Source organism: Balaenoptera physalus (assembly GCF_965194825.1).
Source record: "Balaenoptera physalus genome assembly, chromosome: 10".
NCBI classification, from domain to species: Eukaryota; Metazoa; Chordata; class Mammalia; order Artiodactyla; family Balaenopteridae; genus Balaenoptera; species Balaenoptera physalus.
In genome coordinates this window covers 75501489-75521620 of record NC_138889.1, presented here as the reverse complement: position 1 = coordinate 75521620, position 20132 = coordinate 75501489, and the positions used below count along the sequence as shown (strand labels likewise).

At 42.8% G+C, this 20132-nt stretch overlaps 2 protein-coding genes across 2 annotated transcripts in view; both read right to left on the bottom strand.

Annotated features, from left to right (window-relative positions):
* Positions 1-6273, bottom strand: part of LOC309667794 (L-lactate dehydrogenase C chain) — a 63558-nt gene extending 57285 nt beyond the window's left edge. Inside the window, exon 1 of the mRNA XM_082476774.1 lies at positions 3796-6273. Within this exon, the coding sequence (XP_082332900.1) occupies positions 3796-4017 (222 nt within the window). The 5' untranslated portion in view covers positions 4018-6273. The remainder of the gene's footprint in view (positions 1-3795) is intronic.
* A 1176-nt stretch (positions 6274-7449) lies between these two features.
* LDHA (lactate dehydrogenase A) lies at positions 7450-17924 on the bottom strand. Its single transcript, XM_082476685.1, has 8 exons — positions 17763-17924; positions 15445-15594; positions 13512-13629; positions 12357-12530; positions 11369-11542; positions 10596-10713; positions 8899-9022; positions 7450-8197 (listed from the first exon to the last, which is right to left on the bottom strand). The coding sequence occupies exons 2-8, from the start codon at positions 15568-15570 to the stop codon at positions 8033-8035; spliced, it is 999 nt and encodes a 332-aa protein (XP_082332811.1). The 5' UTR covers positions 15571-15594; positions 17763-17924; the 3' UTR covers positions 7450-8032.
* Positions 17925-20132: the final 2208 nt, after the last annotated feature.

The window sequence follows — 20132 nt, the reverse complement described above, 5'->3', positions numbered from 1 at the left end:
TGCCTCCCAACTTTCCTCTAGTGTTCCCTATTGGCAGAACCTAACAAGATGCCAACTGGCAAAGGAGAAAATGATTATGCAGAGATCCAGCACCAGCATCACAAAGCAGAGTATACAAAGTTGAATTTGGAGCTGAGTGCCAGTAAGTTAATAACCAACACAGCCTGCTTTTAAATTACATTTCCAACTTGATTTATCTCCCTTCTCAACAGGTTACCAGAAAATTCTCTCAAGGGAATCCTTCCATCCCCATTTGTCTTGACTGTCAAAGATGGAGCTCAAATAATCCCTAAAAGTTTTTGTTTATTTGTTTTTTAAGAATTAACTACATCTATGTGAGTCATTTCTCAAATACAATTCCAAATAGAGAGCCTGGGATTGTTAAGCCTACCAGAATCTAAAGGAATAGTTAAGAGTATCCCAGGATCTTTTCTCTAGGGAGGTCCTGAGTAACCATAGTAAGGTAGAGAGATAGAAAAAAAAATTAATCTAAGGAAAACTGCTACGGGCACTTTGCTCTGTACAGGACAAGGAAGTAGGTTGTACTGCTATCCACTCCTAAAAACTTTACATGTCCTGAAAAAAACCTTTAAAGTCCACCTTTCATGAAATATGCAGGTGTCATGGTATTCATTACAGCCCTTATGTCCCTTCACATCAGTGGACTATATGAATATGAATATTTTAATATCTTTCATCACTTTCCATTTATCCCACAATTTACATCAATGTGACTTGAAGACAAGGTCCTGAACTACTCTCCTTCATTTGGGAATTTGCCAGGGTACAATGGATTCTAGTAGAAGATAAATGGGCTCTAACAACTGACCTTCTCGTATAATTTGATTTCTGAAATTTCATGATAATATTCCTTGGAGTAGGCTTTTATTGATTCATTGTGCTGAGCCCTCAGTGAATTCGTCGTATCTACAAACTCATGTCCTTTTATCTCTTGAATAATCTTCTTCCCTCTCTTATTTCTTACTGAAATGTCAATCAACTACTGGACCTCCTGACTGACCCTCTAATTTCATCTCTTTTCTATATTCCATCTTTGTCTGACAGTCTGCTATCTAGCAGCCCAGAGGGAGTAAGAAGATTCTTGCCTCACTGTCGAACATGTAGACGTTCAATGAATTCTACTGCTTTCAATAGGATGTTTGTCCTCTATTGTCTTTGATTATCTTGAGTGCAGAGCCTGTCTAGTTAAACTTCTCCAAAGAATAAACTCCTTCCCCTTGTCTGCTGGGATGTGAGAGGTGGTTGCCTGCTGATTAAGGTGCAGAAGGAACCTGGTGGTTTTCCCTCTCATCATATAAACTTTCAACTAATCCTGCTATTTCTTTTTTTTTTTAATAAATTTATTTTTGGTTGCATTGTGTCTTTGTTGCTGGGCGCGGGCTTTCTCTAGTTGCAGAGAGTGGGGGCTACTCTTCGTTGTGGTGCCCAGGCTTCTCACTGCAGTGGCTTCTCTTGTTGCAGAGCACAGGCTCTAGGCGCAGGTTTCAGTAGTTGTGGCTCACTGGCTCAGTAGTTGTGGCTCACGGGATCTAGAGCGCAGGCTCAGTAGTTGTGGCGCACAGGATTAGTTGCTCCGCAGCATGTGGGATCTTCCCTGACCAGGTCTCAAACCCATGTCCCCTGCATTGGCAGGCGGATTCTGAACCACTGTGCCACCAGGGAAGCCCAATCTTCCTGTTTTTAGTCCCATCCCTTAGCTCCGTCTTGTGAGGTAACTGATACTTCCAACTCCTGAGCCTTTCTGAGGTTCTGGAACTTAACTGGCTTTATTCTTCTCATCATCTCCCTATGCAGGTTTCTAAAGATTGTCTAAATAATGTAGTAAAGCTTTTAAGAGTACAGAATATGTGTCCAGATTGCCAAGTTTTGAATTCTGGCCTTTTCACCTACTAGCCATTTGACCATGAGCAAGCTATTCAACATCTGTGCTTCAGTATTTTCATTTATAAATGGAGATAACAGTACCTACCTCCTAAGGTTGTTATAAAGATTAAATAATACCTTTAAAAGATTTAGCGAGGTGAAAAACTTGAAGTTGGAAACTACAAAACTGCTGAAACAAATTAAAGAAGACACAAATAAAGAGATATCCCATGTTCATGGATTGGAAGATTTAGTATTGTTAAGATATCACTACTGCTCAAAACAATCTACAGATCTAATGCAACCCCTACCAAAATCCCAATGGTATTTTTTTTTAAGAAATAGAAAAATCCATTCTAAAGTTCATATGGAATCTCAAGAGACTCTGCATAGCCAAAACAATCTTGAAAAGGAACAAAGCTGGAGGTCTCAAGCTTCCTGATTTCAATACTTATTACAAAGCTACAGTAATCAAAACAGTGTGGTACTAACATAAAGAGACATGCAGACCAGTGGAATAGAACAGAGAGCCCAGGGGAAAAAAAACCTCTCACATATATGGTCAGATATTTTTTGACAAGAGTGCCAAGATCATTCAATAGGGAAAGGACAGCATTTTCAACAAATGAGATAACTGGATATTTACATGAAAAAGAATAAGGTTGGACTGTTTACATTATACCATAGACAAAATTAACTAAAAATGGATCAAAGGCCTAAATGTAAGACCCAAAACTATAAAACTCTTACAAGAAAAGAGAGGGAACACTTCATGACATTGGATTTGGCAATGATTTTTGGATGTGACACCAAAAGCACAGGCAACAAAAGTAAAAACAGATAAATTGAACTACATTAAAATTTAAAACTTCTGTTCATCAAAGGACACAACAACAGAGTGAAAAGGAAACCCAAGGAGTGGGTGAAAATATTTGAAAATCATTTACCTGATAAGCAGTTAACATCTAGAAATAAAAAGTACTCCTACAACTCAAAAACAAAAAACAACCCAATTTTAAAATGGGCAAAAGGACTTCCCTGGTGGTGTAGTGGTTCAGAATCTGCCTGCCAATGCAGGGGACACGGATTCGATCCCTGGTCCGAGAAGATCCCACATTCTGCGGAGCAACCAAGCCTGTGTGCCATAACTACTGAGCCAGCGCTCTAGAGCCTGCAAGCCACAACTACTGAGCCCGTGTGCTGTAATTACTGAAGTCCACGCGCCTAGGGCCCGTGCTCTGCAACAAGAGAAGCCACTGCAATGAGAAGCCCGTGCACCACAATGAGAAGCCCACACACCACAATGAAGAGCAGCCCCCGCTCGCCACAACTAGAGAAAGCCCGCACGCAGCAACGAAGACCCAGTGTAGCCAAAAATAAATAAATAAATAAATAATAATAAAAAAGAAAAATAAAAATGGGCAAAAGATTTGAAACATACATTTCTCCAAAGCTATACAAATGGCCAACAAGCACATGAAAAGATATTCTGGAAATAGAAAGGAAAATTAAAGGACTTCCATTGTTATTTTATCAAATTTGGTACTTTTTATTTTATAATGAGAATATAATGCTTATATAATTTTAAAAATTTTTTAAAAGTATAAGCCATTGGGAAATATGATTTTCACCCATTACTCTTCAAGGAAGGCAAAGTGCTGAATCACTCTAACAGAAAATGTTATACTATTAACAAAATAATATAATCAGTGTGTCTCCTAGGAATAAATTTAAATAGTCTGGCAATGCCTAACAGGTGGTAAACTCCAAATAAATGTTTCTTAAATTGTGTAAAAATCAGATGATACTTACTTGCTCCAAGGGATTAACCCTGCAACCTGCACTCATCATCATCTACAAGACCTATAAGTGCTTACTTATTTTCAGCCACAGTACAGGCTTATCACTTACCTTCAATAAGATACAAATAGCACAAGCCATGCCTACAGCACCAGTTCCAACAATGGTGATCTTACTCTGGGAGACTTCATCTTCCTCAATTAGATTCTCAATAAGCTGCTCCTTGACAGTTGACATTTTGAGAACCTGATAGGGATAATGCAATTTCAGTGGAATCAAAGTCCCTGAATTAATCACTCTCATACCTACCGATGTACTAACCACACTGAACATCTAAGGAACTACCTCTTGAGTCTGCAGAATTTTGGAGCCAGGAGTAGGGAGAAGCCAAAAAAAAAAATTCCTGGTCGAGGGGTGGAACACGGACCAGTCTATCTATCCGTATTAGGGATTGGGGAACCAACAGGTTTTTAAAGGTTCTCCCTGCCCCCAGCCACCATTTTCGCTCCAGTCCCAGTCACTCACAAATGCTTAGCGTGGCGCAACACTACAGACAGCCCGAATGCGCAACGCACGGCCGTTACGTTGCTTTTTAAAATTACACCAGGAGAAAAAAGACTGCCAAGTCCGTTGAGGCGTGAAACCCAGCGACCGTTACTCCCTGAACCGTTACGCAAGCACGCTCCCACGCATGGCTCTCCTCCGTCAGCACGCAAGCTCCGCCCCCCGGCCTGCCCGGGCGCAGGCGCATTGGCTCAGGCTTGTCCTCTGGCCTGAGGGGGTTCCGTGGCCGCCTGTGGTTATGTTCTCTTAATACCGGTAGGTGGAATTCTAGACGGTCTTGAAGAGTGTGCAAGAGAGGGATGTTGGCGTGTTGTTTCATTTCCTTCAGCCGGCCTAGGCTTCGGACTGATTTTAGGGGGAAGCTTTTTGGAGGCCAGACTACCACGTGGTGGGCAAGGGGCCAGGCTCAAAGCCGTCGTGGGAAAGAACTCTCCTGGGAGCGCCCCATAATCTCCAGCGGATCAGCTAAAACCAGCATCCTGAGGACAGTGCTTCTAAATCTGAATTGATAGTAGCTAGTGGAGGCGAGATTGAAGATGGGCAGCTATCTTGGGACATATGTGGCAGAGCTCAAGGCCTGAACCGACCTAACTTACCTGTCTATGAGAGGGCATGCTGAAGGAACCTGGGCGCCGAGGACGAAAAGGAATTTAGGGAAAGAGCAGACTTAGGAATGATCAGCCTGAGTTTCAGAAACAAACTTTTCAGTGCACTTACATGCCCTTGTCCAAGCATTTATTTGCAGGAATTTTAAAAGTTATGACTAAGTTCTATAACTTAAGGACTGAGTGGTGAAATAGTTCGAATTTCTCTTGAGAGAAGAGGGTAGTAATGAAAAGGAAAGGCCATGTCTAGTTTTCTAAGGGTGATTTTAATTTATGCCAAGGATTTATTTATAACTCACAGAAGGGGACACAACCTCCTCTGTCATCTTTTGTCATCACTTGCATTTGAATCCTTTTCAGAATCTAAAGGATAATCTATTTTCTGTATCAAAGCCAGTAGTTTGTTTTTAATGTGGGTTAGATCATGCAGTGAGGCTGCTTAAAACCCTTCAATGGCTTTCCATTACACTTAACCAGTTTATTTATTTATTTATTTAAATTTATTTATTATTTATTTATTATTTATTTTTGGCCGTGTTGGGTCTTCGTTTCTGTGTGAGGGCTTTCGCTAGTTGCGGCAAGCGGGGGCCACTCTTCATCACGATGCGCAGCCCTCTCACTATCGCGGCCTCTCTTGTTGCGGAGCACAGGCTCCAGACGTGCAGGCTCAGTAGTTGTGGCTTACAGGCCTAGTTGCTCCATGGCATGTGGGATCTTCCCAGACCAGGGCTCGAACCCGTGTCCCCTGCATTGGCAGGCAGATTCTCAACCACTGCGCCACCAGGGAAGACCACTTAACCAGTTTTTACCACAACCTAAGAGACATTCAAGACTTGGCCACTTTCTGTCCCTCCAACTTCATCTCAAGACACCACACTTCCCTCCAGCTTTTGGACAGCTTTTTCCTGTTCCATATATCTGGAAAGTTCTTCCCCAGCCCCTCAAAGTTGATTCCTCACTTTCAGTTTCGAACATAAATGGCACTTCCTCTAGCTTTCCTTGACTAATGTCTCAATTACCATCAGCTCCCTACATCTCTCCTGTTTCTCTTATGGCTCTTGTCACAACCTACTACCAGCCCCAAGCAAGGGGTTCACAGGAGTGGCAGTGACTGTTGGTCCTGTATGTACTACCACTTGCTTGTGTGCTTCCTTCCACAGCAGCTCCTGGCCCTTGTACCTCATTTACCACAGGGCTGTGAGGGAGACACAGCTGACCTGGATGACCTCCAGATTCAAGCTCTACACTTGCCTCAGGCCAAAAGAGGGGTAATTTTAGTAGTGACCAAACTCCTGCTCTAGGTGAAGAAAGAGGCTCTTCATTCATACCTGCCCAAGGCACATGTTCTGAACGTCCCCTTTGCTTCCTCCACTAACTGGCAACTTGTGTGAGATGAGTCTAAGTCCTGCTTAATCCACTTCCCAAGTGATCATATAACAGTAAAAACAATCAGGGCTCCTAGCAGAGTTGGCCTACCCTTGCCTGGCACAGGAAGGTGCAAGGTGAACATGGAACACATAATGTACCAGAAAGTAAGGAAGCTTTGTAAGATTAAATCTGAAAATTCATGAAAGATTAGTTTAATAAACCTGTTAAGCATTTTTTGTCATGTTGATACTGGCTAATTTATTGTATGAAATAATATGAAGTAAGGGTAAATACTTTTTTTTTTAAAGACTGAAGATGCATCAAAGTCTACAAAAGGCTATAGGAATAATTGCACATCTCTTTGGGGGTAATTAAAAAGTTCTTAGATAGTGGTAATAGCTGCACAACTATATGAATCCACAGAATTGTACTCTTTAAAAGGGTGAATTTTGTGCTATGTAACTTATATCTTAAGGCTGTTATTTTTTTCAAATACTATAGGAAAGCAAATCCTATTATAACAGCTAATTGTCAAGCCTATGTAGGTTAGTCTTGTCCTTCTACATTTGAGACACATTAAAAAAAACAAAAACAAAAACATAATTCTTTCCCTTATCTAGCTCTCAAGAAGGAAACTTTGGAAAAAATATCCTGGAGGAGTAATGACCATAAAGTTGTTCTAGTTAACCTCTGTAAGTATGGTTTTTAGGCCTGGAGAAGGTCACAGTTATAGAAATATTTTGAGGGAAATCTAAAGAAAATTTTTGAGTAGACAACCACCAGGACTATTTGGTTTAAAATTGTTAAGTACCATTATGTTACTGCCTCCAGAGAGTAAAGGTTCTTAAAAATTTCTGTCCCCCTGTAGTGGCCAAGTACCACTGCTTATGTTCAGTTGGCAAATGATGTTTTTTACATTCATGTATAGAATGTTACCTGTGTGAACTGTAGGGTACAAGTTATGATTAGCACTATAATCAAGTTATCTCATAATACTTTGGGCCTTAGTATATTAAAACAATTGATTACAATGGAAATGGTAACAAAACAGCTAGTTAATCTAGTCACACCCTTAATATATTAATTCTTATTAAAGTCTGGTCATTAGAAACAGTACCCCTTAAAAAAATCATCATAGTGTTGCCCAAGAATAACCTAATGGCTCCCATTAATGTAATTAACAAATAACAGCTTTATCACTTTTTATCTTAATAAATTAGCAGAGTAGTCACTGTTCAAGGTTTATTTATTGTTTTAGTTGGTATAACAGATAGTTGGCTGCATTATTTATGTTGATTTTTCCTTTTTACATTACATGGCAATGTATACTATTCTGATACATATAGTACATAAGATTCTTTAGAACAAGACATAACAATGTCTTGTTATGCACAAGACATGCAACACTGGATTTATAATCAATCCCAGAATGTGATTAATTGGAGAAAAAAAAGTTGGACTAGGCATCTTGGCTAAAGGAACCAGAAGTTCTATAACACAGAGTTAAATACACATCTGGTTTGAAGGGCAACTGCAGCATCTGCAACATTGTCAGTGGTACCTCTTGAGGAAGTAGAACTATTTTACACGAACCAATTTAGGACCACACAAGATAAGTGCCATGCAGCATCAGGATACAGCTGCAGGGTTTTACGAACCATTCCTATTGCTAATGTTAGGAAATTGATGTTTTTCCTAGGTTGTCTTAACATTACTGCTTTAGTCACAGACCAGATATAAAGGACAATATGCACAACCTCCAACTAAAATCCTTTTGTAGCCTAGACAGTGAAGTGGTATGATATTAGACTTTAAAACTGCAGCTCTTTCTGGATCCCCCAAAGTGTATCTGCACTCTTCTTCAAACAGGCCTGTTCCTCAGGAGTCAGAGTCACTTTCACAACATCTGAGATTCCATTCTGTCCCAAGATGCAAGGAACACTAAGGAAGACATCCTCTTTTATTCCATAGAAACCCTGAGGACGAAATGAAAAATATTTTACGTTTTTTCTATGCATTCTGGGATCTCCCAAGAATTTCATTCTTTACAATTATGAAGCTTACTTAATACAACTTGATAAGTAGAAATTCCTTTCCAGATTTTCAGTTAGGATGTAATGAACAGTGTAAAAGAAAGTCATTAACATAGCAGCAAGATTTCCATTCTAAAAGAAAATCTAAATTATTGCCATTATCCATCGTACTTTGCAATTTTTTTTGGCTGCCCCGCGAGACTCGCGGGATGTTAGTTCCCCGACCAGGGATCAAACCTGGGCCCTCAGCAGTGAGAGCATGGAGTCCCAACCATTGGACTGCCAGGGAATTCCCCGTTTTTATTGTATAACACTTTGGTAACTCTAACTTGAGTGTGTTTTCTGGTTTTCCCAAAGGAAAAAATTTGTTTTATAGTCTTCCACCCATCTCAACAAAATTGAGTAGTTTTTCAGTCAAGAAGTTATCAAGTATCTATGTGCTGAACACAGTGTTGGTGGACATTAATCCTAAAGCTCAACCATGTCTTTTCAGAAAAGAAAGTTGCAGGTGCATTAATTTATTTCACTTAAATCAACGATTGAGGACTTAACATTAATCTAATTGCTTTCTCAGAAGTTTTTTTTTCTTTTAAAGAACAGGAAATAATGGCATTCAAGTAAAACCTATTACTACATAGACCTACCTTAATCATGGTGGAAATCGGATGCACCCGCCTAAGGTTCTTCATTATACTTTCTGCCAAATCTGCCACAGATAGTCCAATGGCCCAGGATGTGTAGCCTTTCAGTTTGATCACCTCATAAGCACTGTAGGGTAGGGAAGTGTAGGGAAGGACAGGGAAGGGTAGGGAAAAGTAGGGTGGGAGGAACAAAGAAAAACAAAGCTTTCACTGAACATATGCTTTATAATAAATCATTTTTATAGTAAATAATACTATATACATAATATAGTAAAGTTGCATTATATACCTAAGTGTAACCTTTGCACATGTATGCCAGGATATTATGTATGGGTATGTTCACAACAGTATTGCTGGTAATAGCAAAAACCTGGCAACATGCCCAATGCTCTCCAAAAGGAGAATGGATAAACTGTGGTATACTCATACAATGGAATATCACATAGCTGTGAAAACAAATAACTACAGCCACATGCGACAAAATGGATGATTCTTATAAATGCAATACTGAATTTAAAAATGCAAATCCAAGATTACATATAGCATGCTTGACTTGGGATTATCTCAAGAGTGTGTATGTTGGGGGGAGGGGTACACAGGGATCAGTGGGAGGAGCACAGAATTCACTCATTTCCAAGCACCAGCAGACTACTAACTCCAACTCAACAAACGCTACAGTTAGTTGACAGCGACTGTCAATGCTTCTTGGGTGGGATGATGGGTTAACAGGTTTTAACTAAACAAATAGAAAAAAGAGGGCCTTGCCTACACCCATCATGATTCATTCTCCAATTCCATAAACTTGAGATCCACACATGGCTACCTTATTTAAAGTAGATAATGCCACTAAGTTGAAAGTTTCCCTATTTGAACAATTTCTAACAGTTAATAATTATTTTCATTTTTTTGTACCATTATGAATATATACCTTGCTTAAAATTTTATAATCATCTGAATAAATAAGAAGCTAGCTGTGTTTCTATTCAGAGACTATTATAAGTTTTTTTAAATGAATTAATTTATTTTTTGCTGTGTTGGGTCTTCGTTGCTGCGCACGGGCTTTCTCTTGTTGAGGCGAGCGGGGGCTACTCTTCATTGCAGTGCTCGGGCTTCTCATTGCAGTGGCTTCTCTTGTTGCGGAGCATGGGCTCTAGGCCCGTGGGCTTCAGTAGTTGTGGCATGCAGGCTCAGTAGTTGTGGTGCACAGGCTTAGCTGCTCTGCAGAATGTGGGATCTTCCCGGACCAGGGCTCGAACCCTATGTCCCCTGCGTTGGCAGGCGGATTCTTAACCACTGTACCACCAGGGAAGTCCCTATATAAGATTTTTAAATTCTTATTCCTAACTAAATGAATCATATGCTTTTGAAGTAAAGACTGAATCCCAAATAGGGTAGACTTAATCTAACTTGATTTATCTTAGTTTACATTACAAATACAGGAAGATTTATCATACTCTAAATGAGTAACCAAATGCAAATGCTATTAGACTTTTAATCTTTTTTTTTTTTTTTTTTAGGGGGGCCACGCCATACGGCTTGCAGGATCTTAGTTCCCTGACCAGGGACTGAACCCACATCTGCAGCAGTGAAAGTGCAGAGTCCTAACCACTGGACCTCCAGGGAATTCCCCAAACTTTTAATCTTTTAAATAAAAATAATAAGTTTCAACCTTCTGTGTTACAAATTATGAGATCTATTACCTGTCAACCACCTGTTTGTGAACTGCTTTCCACTGTTCCTTATCTGCATCAGTGCCTAATTCAGGGTGCAGATTCTTCAGGGAGACACCAGCAACATTCATTCCACTCCATACAGGCACTAAAAGAAATAGTACAGAATTTATTTATTCCCATGCACCAGACTAGTAATTCTGACCCATTCTTCTAAAATTGTCTTTTCTTATCTAAGGAGGATTATCTCCTTTTGGTAGGTGGTCAAGACTACCAATACTCTTTTAGATTTTCATTGATTAGATTATGTAAAGCTAAGAATTTTCACTATATTCTAATCTGTTTTCCTAACTTATTGAGATACTATGAGATCATAAGAGGAATTTTCTTGGCATAAGGAACTGAGAACTCTGCACAAATTATAACATCTCTCAACTGTGATAATAATAGATTTCTTTCTCATACACTCCACTTGGATTGGCTTACCTTTTCAGGGACAAGCAGTTTGAGTCCAAACAGCTGTGATATTAAATGACGTATCCTAAGCACTATCATCTTATTTAATATGTGTCCATTATAATAAATAAATTTCATTCCCCATCCCGTATACCAAAAAATGTCATACAAAATGGCTAAAATCTTAGCAATTCTTAGCATATAATTATACCAAAAGATAAGATTTCTGGAAACCATCTACCCTAATGAATGGATATCTGATTTAGGCTCTGATTTAGTAACGATACTCCTGTCGATTTTTTTACACAATTTCTTGAAAACAATAAGAGAAAATAAGTTATGCTTACCACTAGAGTCTCCATGCTCCCCAAGGATCCATCCATGACAGCTTAATGGGTGAACTCCCAGCCTTTCCCCCATGAGGTAACGGAACCGGGCTGAATCCAAATTGCAACCGCTTCCAATAACACGGTTTTTGGGAAAGCCGCTTATCTTCCAAGCCACATAGGTCAAGATATCCACTGTGAAGAAAATATTTAGGCACAGATACTACGTGAATCATTAGATAAGGACTGACTACTCAGGATACATGGCTCTGTATACATCTTGATATTGATCATGACCAATCAATATTTTTGTTAATATTTTTAAGCCTCTATACTGTGTATAATATAGCAAATACATTAAGTATTCAAGAAGTGTAGTTTAATGAAAATAAGTTGTGCATCAATAACACATTATTGGGACTTCACTGGTGGTGCAGTGGTTGAGAATCTGCCTGCCAGTGCAGGGGACATGGGTTCAAGCCCCGGTCCCGGAAGATCCCACATGCTGCGGAACAACGAAGCCTGTGTGCCACAACTACCGAGCCGGCGCTCTAGAGCCCACGAGCCACAACTACTGAGCCTGCAAGCCACAACTACTGAAGCCCATGCACCTAGAGCCCATGCTCCGCAACAAGAGAAGCCACCGCAATGAGAAGCCTGTGCACCGCAATGAAGAGTAGCCCCCGCTCGCCTCAACTAGAGAAAGCCCGTGCACAGCAACGAAGACCCAACGCAGCCAAAAATAAACAAATTTTAAAAAATAAATAACACATTATTCATAAACTTATCCCTTAGCCAAGATCTTCTTAGGCAAGTAACAAATTTTAAAGTGCAGACTACATTAAAGGCATTGTATCCCTTTTAATGTTTTAAACTTAACTGTTTTACAAACACAAACTCACTCTGAGAAAAATGAAAAATATGAGAAATATATATACAGATTACGATATATATTGATACTATCAGTTTTACTCTAGCTCATCTATCTTTATGCCATTAAAAGTCTCACCTGGATTGGAAACAACAAGCAACTTGCAGTTTGGGCTGTATTTTACAACATTAGGAATGATGAATTTAAAGATGTTCACATTACGCTGGACCAAATTAAGACGGCTTTCTCCCTCTTGCTGACGTGCTCCAGCTGTGATAATAACCAGCCTGGAGTTTGCTGTCACATTATAGTCTAGACAAAAGAGAAACAATAACCAGATTAAGGCCTTTAAGAAAACTCCAGCAAAAGTTTGTCCCATGAACTTTTTTAATGGACAGTTTTATCAGTGTTTTGCATATGTGGCATATAAATGCCCAGACTCCTCCTTTACTTTTTGGAGTTTTATCACTGTGGCCACTTACATGGAAGAAGAATAACATCAACACCTTCCTTGTATTCTGGTTTTAGTTATGTGGTTGGCTTTATATAACTATGATTGGGGGGAGCTGAAAGAAATAAAATTTATTTCATACTCATATCAAATGAGACACATCCCCCAATTTTTTGCCACCTGAGGTCAATGCTCACACTCTTCCACACTCCTATTTCTACTTAACTACTTAATTGTGGTCATACCAGCTCAGGGATAGGCCCTTTTTTTTTTTTTTTTTAAGCAGGGGGGCAACTGTACACTTATCAAGCATGTCTTGCTTCTAGATACCCTATAGCACAGTGTGGTTAACCCTGGGTTGAAGATAATGAAGGGAGTCACCTATCAAGATAAATGGTCAATGATTTTCAAGTGTCAAAACAGACTCTATTTGGGCCTATGTCTGTTTCCTGGCTGGTAATTGTAAAGTGTGATAGGGTTAAGCCAAGAATATCTGCTGAACAGACTCATTTACCCTAGTCTCAACCTTGTATTAGTGTATGAAACGAAGCAGTGGAAGTAAGTATATTTAAATATTTGAAGCAATGTGGTAAAATATGGACCCACGAAGCTTTGCTAATTATATTCTAATTCAGATGCTTTCCACATCATGGACGAACTGGATTTCCATTTAAAACCATTTGCTGGAAATTCAAACATTGATATCCATAGGTGCCAATGCAAAATTGTTCAAAGGCTCTCTTATCCTGTATAAAAAAGAAATCTCTGAAGAGCTAGGATTTTCAAGCCTGATAAAGAATTAAGTCTAGCATAGAGTGTAATACAAACATGTTGAAATCAACCTTTGCCAGAGACGATTTTTGGTGTTTTAAGGAAAAGGCTGCCATGTTGGAGATCCATCATCTCTCCCTTCAGTTTGTCTTCTATGACATCAACAAGAGCAATTTCATCTGCCAAGTCCTAAAAGACAAAAAATCTTCAGTTCAATGGAAAATTGCTATTTCCAAACTTTTAGAAGGGCATGCAAGATTTCTATATTTCTGGAATAGGAGAGTTCAGCTACTTTATTAACTATTTTCAGGACATACCTCAAAGTAGAGGCAGGCCTCCATTTAAGAGCTGACTCCCAGATGACCTATACATAGGAAAAAGCACTGACCCTCTCTCCAACCCTCTCTCCTCATTGGAGCAACCTCTGCAGGAGGTCCACCACTACTGTACAGAAGCAGAACACTGGATTGGCAGTGACTAACAACCAATTATATAAAACTGCTCTATTTAGTCTCTCAAATTCAGTTTTACACATTGATTTTAGGTTGTTAGCCATTAAATAGATGATATTGATTAGTATTAAGACTTTAAAAAGTGATATTCTGGATCATTCCCTGGTTACATGTTTTCCATATATTAACCAACACTAACAGTTTTATTACATAAAGACAGATTTGTGCATTACAAAATGTTGGTGAAAAATATCCTTTCAGATGAACCTATAAAAGTTCACAGGTGCATCTCAGACAAGGAGCACCAGCAACAGCTTTAATACAAATGGAATGAGGACTATTATAACCAAAGAGGTATACTAGCTGAGCTGCAGATCTACCCCTAATCATCTACAGTATAATGAGTGGTCTGGCAGTTACTCTTAGCCACACCTGAGTTAGGGGGCATCACAGGTGTTTCATAGGCTTGGGAAAAATAAATGACATCAATTTCTGAACCAATGGGGAAAGAATAAGAGTTGGTATACTATGTGGTCTACGAACATATAGAGAAACCTGTGTAGTTACAAGACCTTTGCATAGCTCATTTCTGCCTTCAGTCCCTTCTCATTTCAATCCTTTTCTGTTCAGAATCCAGAATTCATCATTTCACTCTCTTATTAGGAACTCCAAATCCGAACTTAAAATATTTTAATATGTAAGCTGCCTCAATTTCTTTTTCATATAAACCAGGTTTGAGTGCTGTAAAAAGTACTTTTTTTCCCATATTTTTAAAATGAATTAATTTATGTATTTTTGGCTGTGTTGGGTTTTCGTTGTTGCGTGCGCACTTCCTTTAGTTGCGGCGAAGGGGGGCTACTCTTCATTGTGGTGTGCGTGTTTCTCACTGCGGTGGCTTCCCTTGTTCTGGAGCACGGGCTCTAGAGAGCAGGCTCAACAGTTGTGGCACACGGGCTTAGTTGCTCCGCAGCATGTGGGATCTTCCTGGACCAGGGCTCAAACCCGTGTCCCCTGCATGGGCAGGTGGATTCTTAACCACTGTGCCACCAGGGAAGTCCCCAAAAGTACTTTTTATTTATTCACAAGTTCTCTTTTTCTAATTAAATTTTAGCTCCATAATTGGTACCAAAACTGCTATCTAAGGAGGGGGGCAGAGGGGATTAACATGGGTGGAAGACTTCCCACATTCAGTTTAATTTTTACCACGTATATATATCAATTTCAATTCCAAAATTACTTTTAAATAATTTTAGCTTGTTTAAAGGCATGGACTCTACTTTTTCATTTGTAGGCAACTAACGCAGGTTAATAAAGTACAGTGAATTTAAGAAACTGGGTCTCCAGCCTAAAAACCTTTAGTTTTTGTAGTTTAGATACTCTTTTGGTATAGCATCATGTTTTACAAGTTTGTTTCACTATTAAAGTTCTTTGAATGAGTGCATGAACCTAAATATGTGTATATACAATGCGATAATGCAATTCTTGGAGAGTGAGTGGAGGATGGATGGAGTTAAGGTATCCTTGGCTTCCAGAGTGAAAGGCTCTCACTTACCTTCATTAAGACACTGATGGCACAGGCCATGCCAACAGCACCAACACCAACCACTGTAATCTTATTGTGGGGGGCATGTTCTTCCTTAAGAAGATTCTGAATCAGCTGATCCTTGAGAGTTGCCATATTGGACTTAAAACCGAAAGGAATCTATAAGGGGAAAAACACGCAGTCACTGCATCCTCTTTAAATTAACAATTATTAACCAAAAGGTGTTCTGAAAAAGCTTCTTTTGCTTCCTTTTGGGGTAGCTGCCACTAAAAATCACAAGAGATGACTAAAAAGGGAGAGGGAAAAAACTTAAAGACAGACAAAGGAGAATTGAAAGGCCTAATGCCAGGATCTGGTCTGACTAGGATCTTGGTGTAAACGTCCTCACCTTGGCATGGAAAAATAATATTGACGTTTGGGTGTAAGTATAACCTCCTGAGGGCTCACTCATCTTGACTTGTTAACTCCAAATGCAGCTGGCCTTTCCTCAAACAAGATCACTGTGAGCCGCCCGCCCAACTCTACTCCCGTCACCAGGACTCCTGCCAAGCCCCTCCAGGACCACAGGTACGTGAGTAAACCGCCTTTGACGGCCTCACCGCGTTGCCCAGAGCCAGGGTGAGCTCTGCTCATGCGCAATCCCTCGTTTTCTTCTCCCTCACCCCAACCCCCGCCCCCGAAGAAGCGGCGGAGCCCGCGGATTTTACGCCCCGCCCAGACCCGGAAGATTAGCAGCTGCCCCTCCCCCACCCACCTACCCATTCAGTATCCCTGCGCGCAAGCGCATTTCAGAGTGCTAGTGGCCGCCGGCTACCGAGAGGTGGGCCCTAGACCAGACAGCACAGCAGATGCTTGCGAGGCCCCGCCCGTGAGCGGACGTGACCAGAAACTATTCGGCTCTCTGGGTCAGAGTGAGCTCAGAATCAGACTTTAGACTAAACTAGCGCTCCAAAGCACACACGAACAACGTGAAGCCCGGCTGGCAGCCTCCCTGGCCTGGCGCGCTGCCAGAGCCAGATTTTAAATCGTGATATTAGGAACCCGGGACTGTTAACCAACCCACAGGGAGGCACCTCGTGTGGCTTCTGCCGTGATCTTCGTTGCAAAGGCGTGAGGCCCGGTATGAGGAAATTCTGTTACTACAGGAAGTGCAACAATAGCTGCAGAGGCCTGAAGCCTGGAGCCCTAAAGTTAATAAATACTTGGTGGAACCCTCGATTTCCAGAGCCGGGGACGGGGGCTTCGACTCTTTTAATCCAAACCTGCACTGCATTCACTGGGGAGACTGTCGTAGATTGCATCCCGAAAGCACCACGTCTAATCTTGACACTGCCCCAAAGGGCAAAAATATCCGAGAGGAATTCCAGGCAGGCAGCCCAGAGTCACCAAGCTGGAAACGAGTCTCTCCTTACAAATCACTGCTATTTCTAGACAGCCTTGTAAGGTTTCCAGCAGCCTGACAGGGGGAAGGGAGTTCTTTCAGCGGACATCTGGTTTCACCAAAACCTAAGCTCTGGGCTGCAGCGCTCCCTTCAATGTGGGGATACGGGTGCGCGTGAAGCCCTGAAGAAAGAGGGTCTACGCCCCAACTCTGCCAGCCACTCACTGTGACCTTAGAGATGCCCCAACCAGTCTTACGTCCCCCCATTTGTCAAAAGGAGGGGACGGTACCGGATTATCCTCCTCTCATTACATTGTCTGAGAGGCGGGAGAGCTGGTACCCTTTCGGCTTCATATTTGCATGCACCATGTCTAGCATAGCGCCCTATACATCGTTAGCTGCTTAACACATGTAACTTGCACAAAGAGCACCCTTTTAATCTGCAGGCAGCGGCTGCCCCCAAGAAGCCCACCTCTCGAGATTCCGAGGGTTAAAATGCAACCCGAGCGGCACCCAGCGCCTTTCCGGCTTCCAGAAAGCCGCCCCAGACTGCTGAGGCTTTTTCGGTTGCATGGGCTCCCGGAACCCGACTTCGAGTTCTGTGCAGTTTGCTCGTTTCGAGCCCGGAGGTATGCCCTCACCCCCACCCTTCAGACCTGTAGTCTCCTGGTCCTTCCTGCATCCACCCAGGCCTTCGACCCCAGGTTAGGTGCGGCCACCTCCTTGGTTCCCCAGCCCGGCCAAAGGCCACTGTGCCCACTTAGAGCCAAAGCAGGGTGCGGCCGGGCCCACGGCCCATTTGTGGCATGAGCCACCGCCCAGGTCTCAGGACTTTGCCTCTGGGAAGCAGCGCCCACCCCTCCCGTGAGCAGGCAGCGCGGGGCCAGCTTAGTCCCAAGCAGTCGCTCTTCCCCTCGGGCGCAGTGCGCGCCGGGCCCGACCGTACCGGGAGTGCACGTCGGACGGACGGGCGGGCGGGCGTCGGCGGGAAGCGGCGCTGGACCCGGAATTGGCGGCAGCTGCTCGGGTACTCCGACTGGGGAGCGGGAGGGGCCTTAAATAGAACCGCGAGGCTGACGTCAGGGGGGGAGCCGGGCGGACGTGCGGGAACCCACGTGTGGGTTGGGCTGGAGGCGGGCTCCGGGCGGGGCGGTAGAGAAGCCCCGGCGGCGCGCGCATCCTGAGGACCCGCAGGCTGACCGACCCACGTGCGCCGAGACATGCAAAGGGCTGTCCAGAGCCACGCTACCTCTGCACAAAAGTCCGGGCCAGAGTCATAAGCCGCGGTCAAGACGACCTTCAATTTCCTCTTCCATAAAATGTGAAAGTTACTCTCAAGGAAGGCTCGATCTGAATTTTTGCCGCTGTTGCCCAGTGCCCAAAACAGCTTCTACCACGTCATAGACACTCGACAAATATTTGTTGAAAGAAAGAAAATGCCTAGCACACCGTCAGTCGGCTTACCTAAGTCGAGCGATTTCCAAAACTTGACCCTGCTTGTCCCCCTACTGCTAAACCTTCCAAGTCCCACAATTCAAAAGTAAAGCCTCAGCCTCTCTGGTCGGCACTCCCTACTGCCCCACCGGCCCAGCACCTTGTGTCCCAGCCACGCCCAAGAACAGTCTGGGTTTTTTTTGTTTTTTGTTTTCAGCATATCACGTTAATTTTACCTCCAGGCCTTTGCTCACGCTGGTTCCCGGGCGGCCTTCCTCCTCCACCTCTTCCAGCTGTACCCATCTTCTGCTACTCCCCCCACTCGCCCCCCACATACACTTACAGAGTCGGTATCTCCCTCCTCTCTGCTTCCACCACACAAGTCTATACATCCTTCAAACCTGTTGCCTTCGAGGTGTGTGGGACTCCGCTCTCCCACCTGCGGGTGAGTCTCTTAAGGGCATGGGTGAGTCTATTTCCTCCCTGCACCTGGGGCAGCAATTTAGCCGCCAGCTCTGAGAAAGATCCCTAATCATGGCTTCCTTGGTTTTGAAGGGAAAACTCTAACCTCATCTTCAGAAAAACAGGGCATCTCTCTAGCACATCCTAACCGTTTTCCCGTCCCTCCAGGAGGCCCGGAGGAGCCCAGGAGGCCAGGAGGTTTGGGGAGGACCTAGGCTGTCTCCCCAAACACACAGCTGGAGGGGCTGAGGGCCAGCCACAGGTTCTCCAGGGTTCCTTGGGGCAGGGAGGACTGCAACAGTGTCTGTGGTTCCTCAGTCTTTGCAACAATGTCCTCATTCAGTCAGGGCTGGGCCCCTGGCTTCCTATTAATGCAACCGCAGCTGTCCGGAGGAGGAAGGCAGAGCATGGAGAGCAGACGTTAGGCTGGGGAGACAGGTAGGAACCTTCACCAGGAGGGCTCTGGGACAACCTCTGAAGATAATCTAGGCAGAAAGTTTGCAGTCCCCTAAATTAAGGCACCTAACAACAGCTCACTCCAAGCACAGCTTCCCTCTTCATGTAGAACAGGAGCTTCTATTTAACTCTACAAATATGAATCAAACAAGTACCATTTACTCAGCACCTCCTGTGTGTCAGGCAGCAAGCTAGGCAATCCCCATACTCATCTTCATTTTAATTCTTTGGAGCAGGCATAATTATCCCCATTTTTCAGATAAGAAAACTGAAGCTCAAAGAGATTACTGACTTTGCCAAGGTCCTACAGCTAATAATTGATTTCAGCTGGTACTTTAACCCAGGCTGATGACTCCAAAGCCTGTGATTTTTCTTCTGTATAGGATGTTGTCCCTCCCCCACCCCTTACCCCCCAATTCCACAAAGGTCAAGAAATTATATAGGGGGCCCAAGCCAGTCCCAGGCTCAGTTTTCAGTGAGAGGCAGTGGGTGGCAGTGGGTGTCTCTGCCTGTCTGCTCGAGCTGAGACATGGGTCTCTGCATCCTCAGGCTGGGACTTACACCATTGGCACTCTTGCTTCTCAGGCCTTTGGCTCGGGCTGGAATATATACCACCTGCTTTCCTGGGTCTCCAGCTTGCAGACAGCAGATCGTGGGACTTCTCAGCCTCCATAATCGCATGAGCCAATTCTTTCTAACAAGTCTCATTTTATATATATTCTTCCTTTCTCTGGAGAACCCTGAGTAATACAGTATCCTGACTAATGCAGTGCAAACAGCAGAATTTCTGTATAAAAGTCAAAGCCAAGGGTGGGGCAGGAAACTGTTTCAGAAGGCAGAACAGACTTCTCACCCTGACCAAGTGGTTTTTTGGTTTTTTGGGGGGGGTGGCCTCTTTAAAAGGGAAAATCTCACAGAGAGGTGGTTTGACCAGGGGACAGGCTGGCCTCAGAGAATGGGTGCT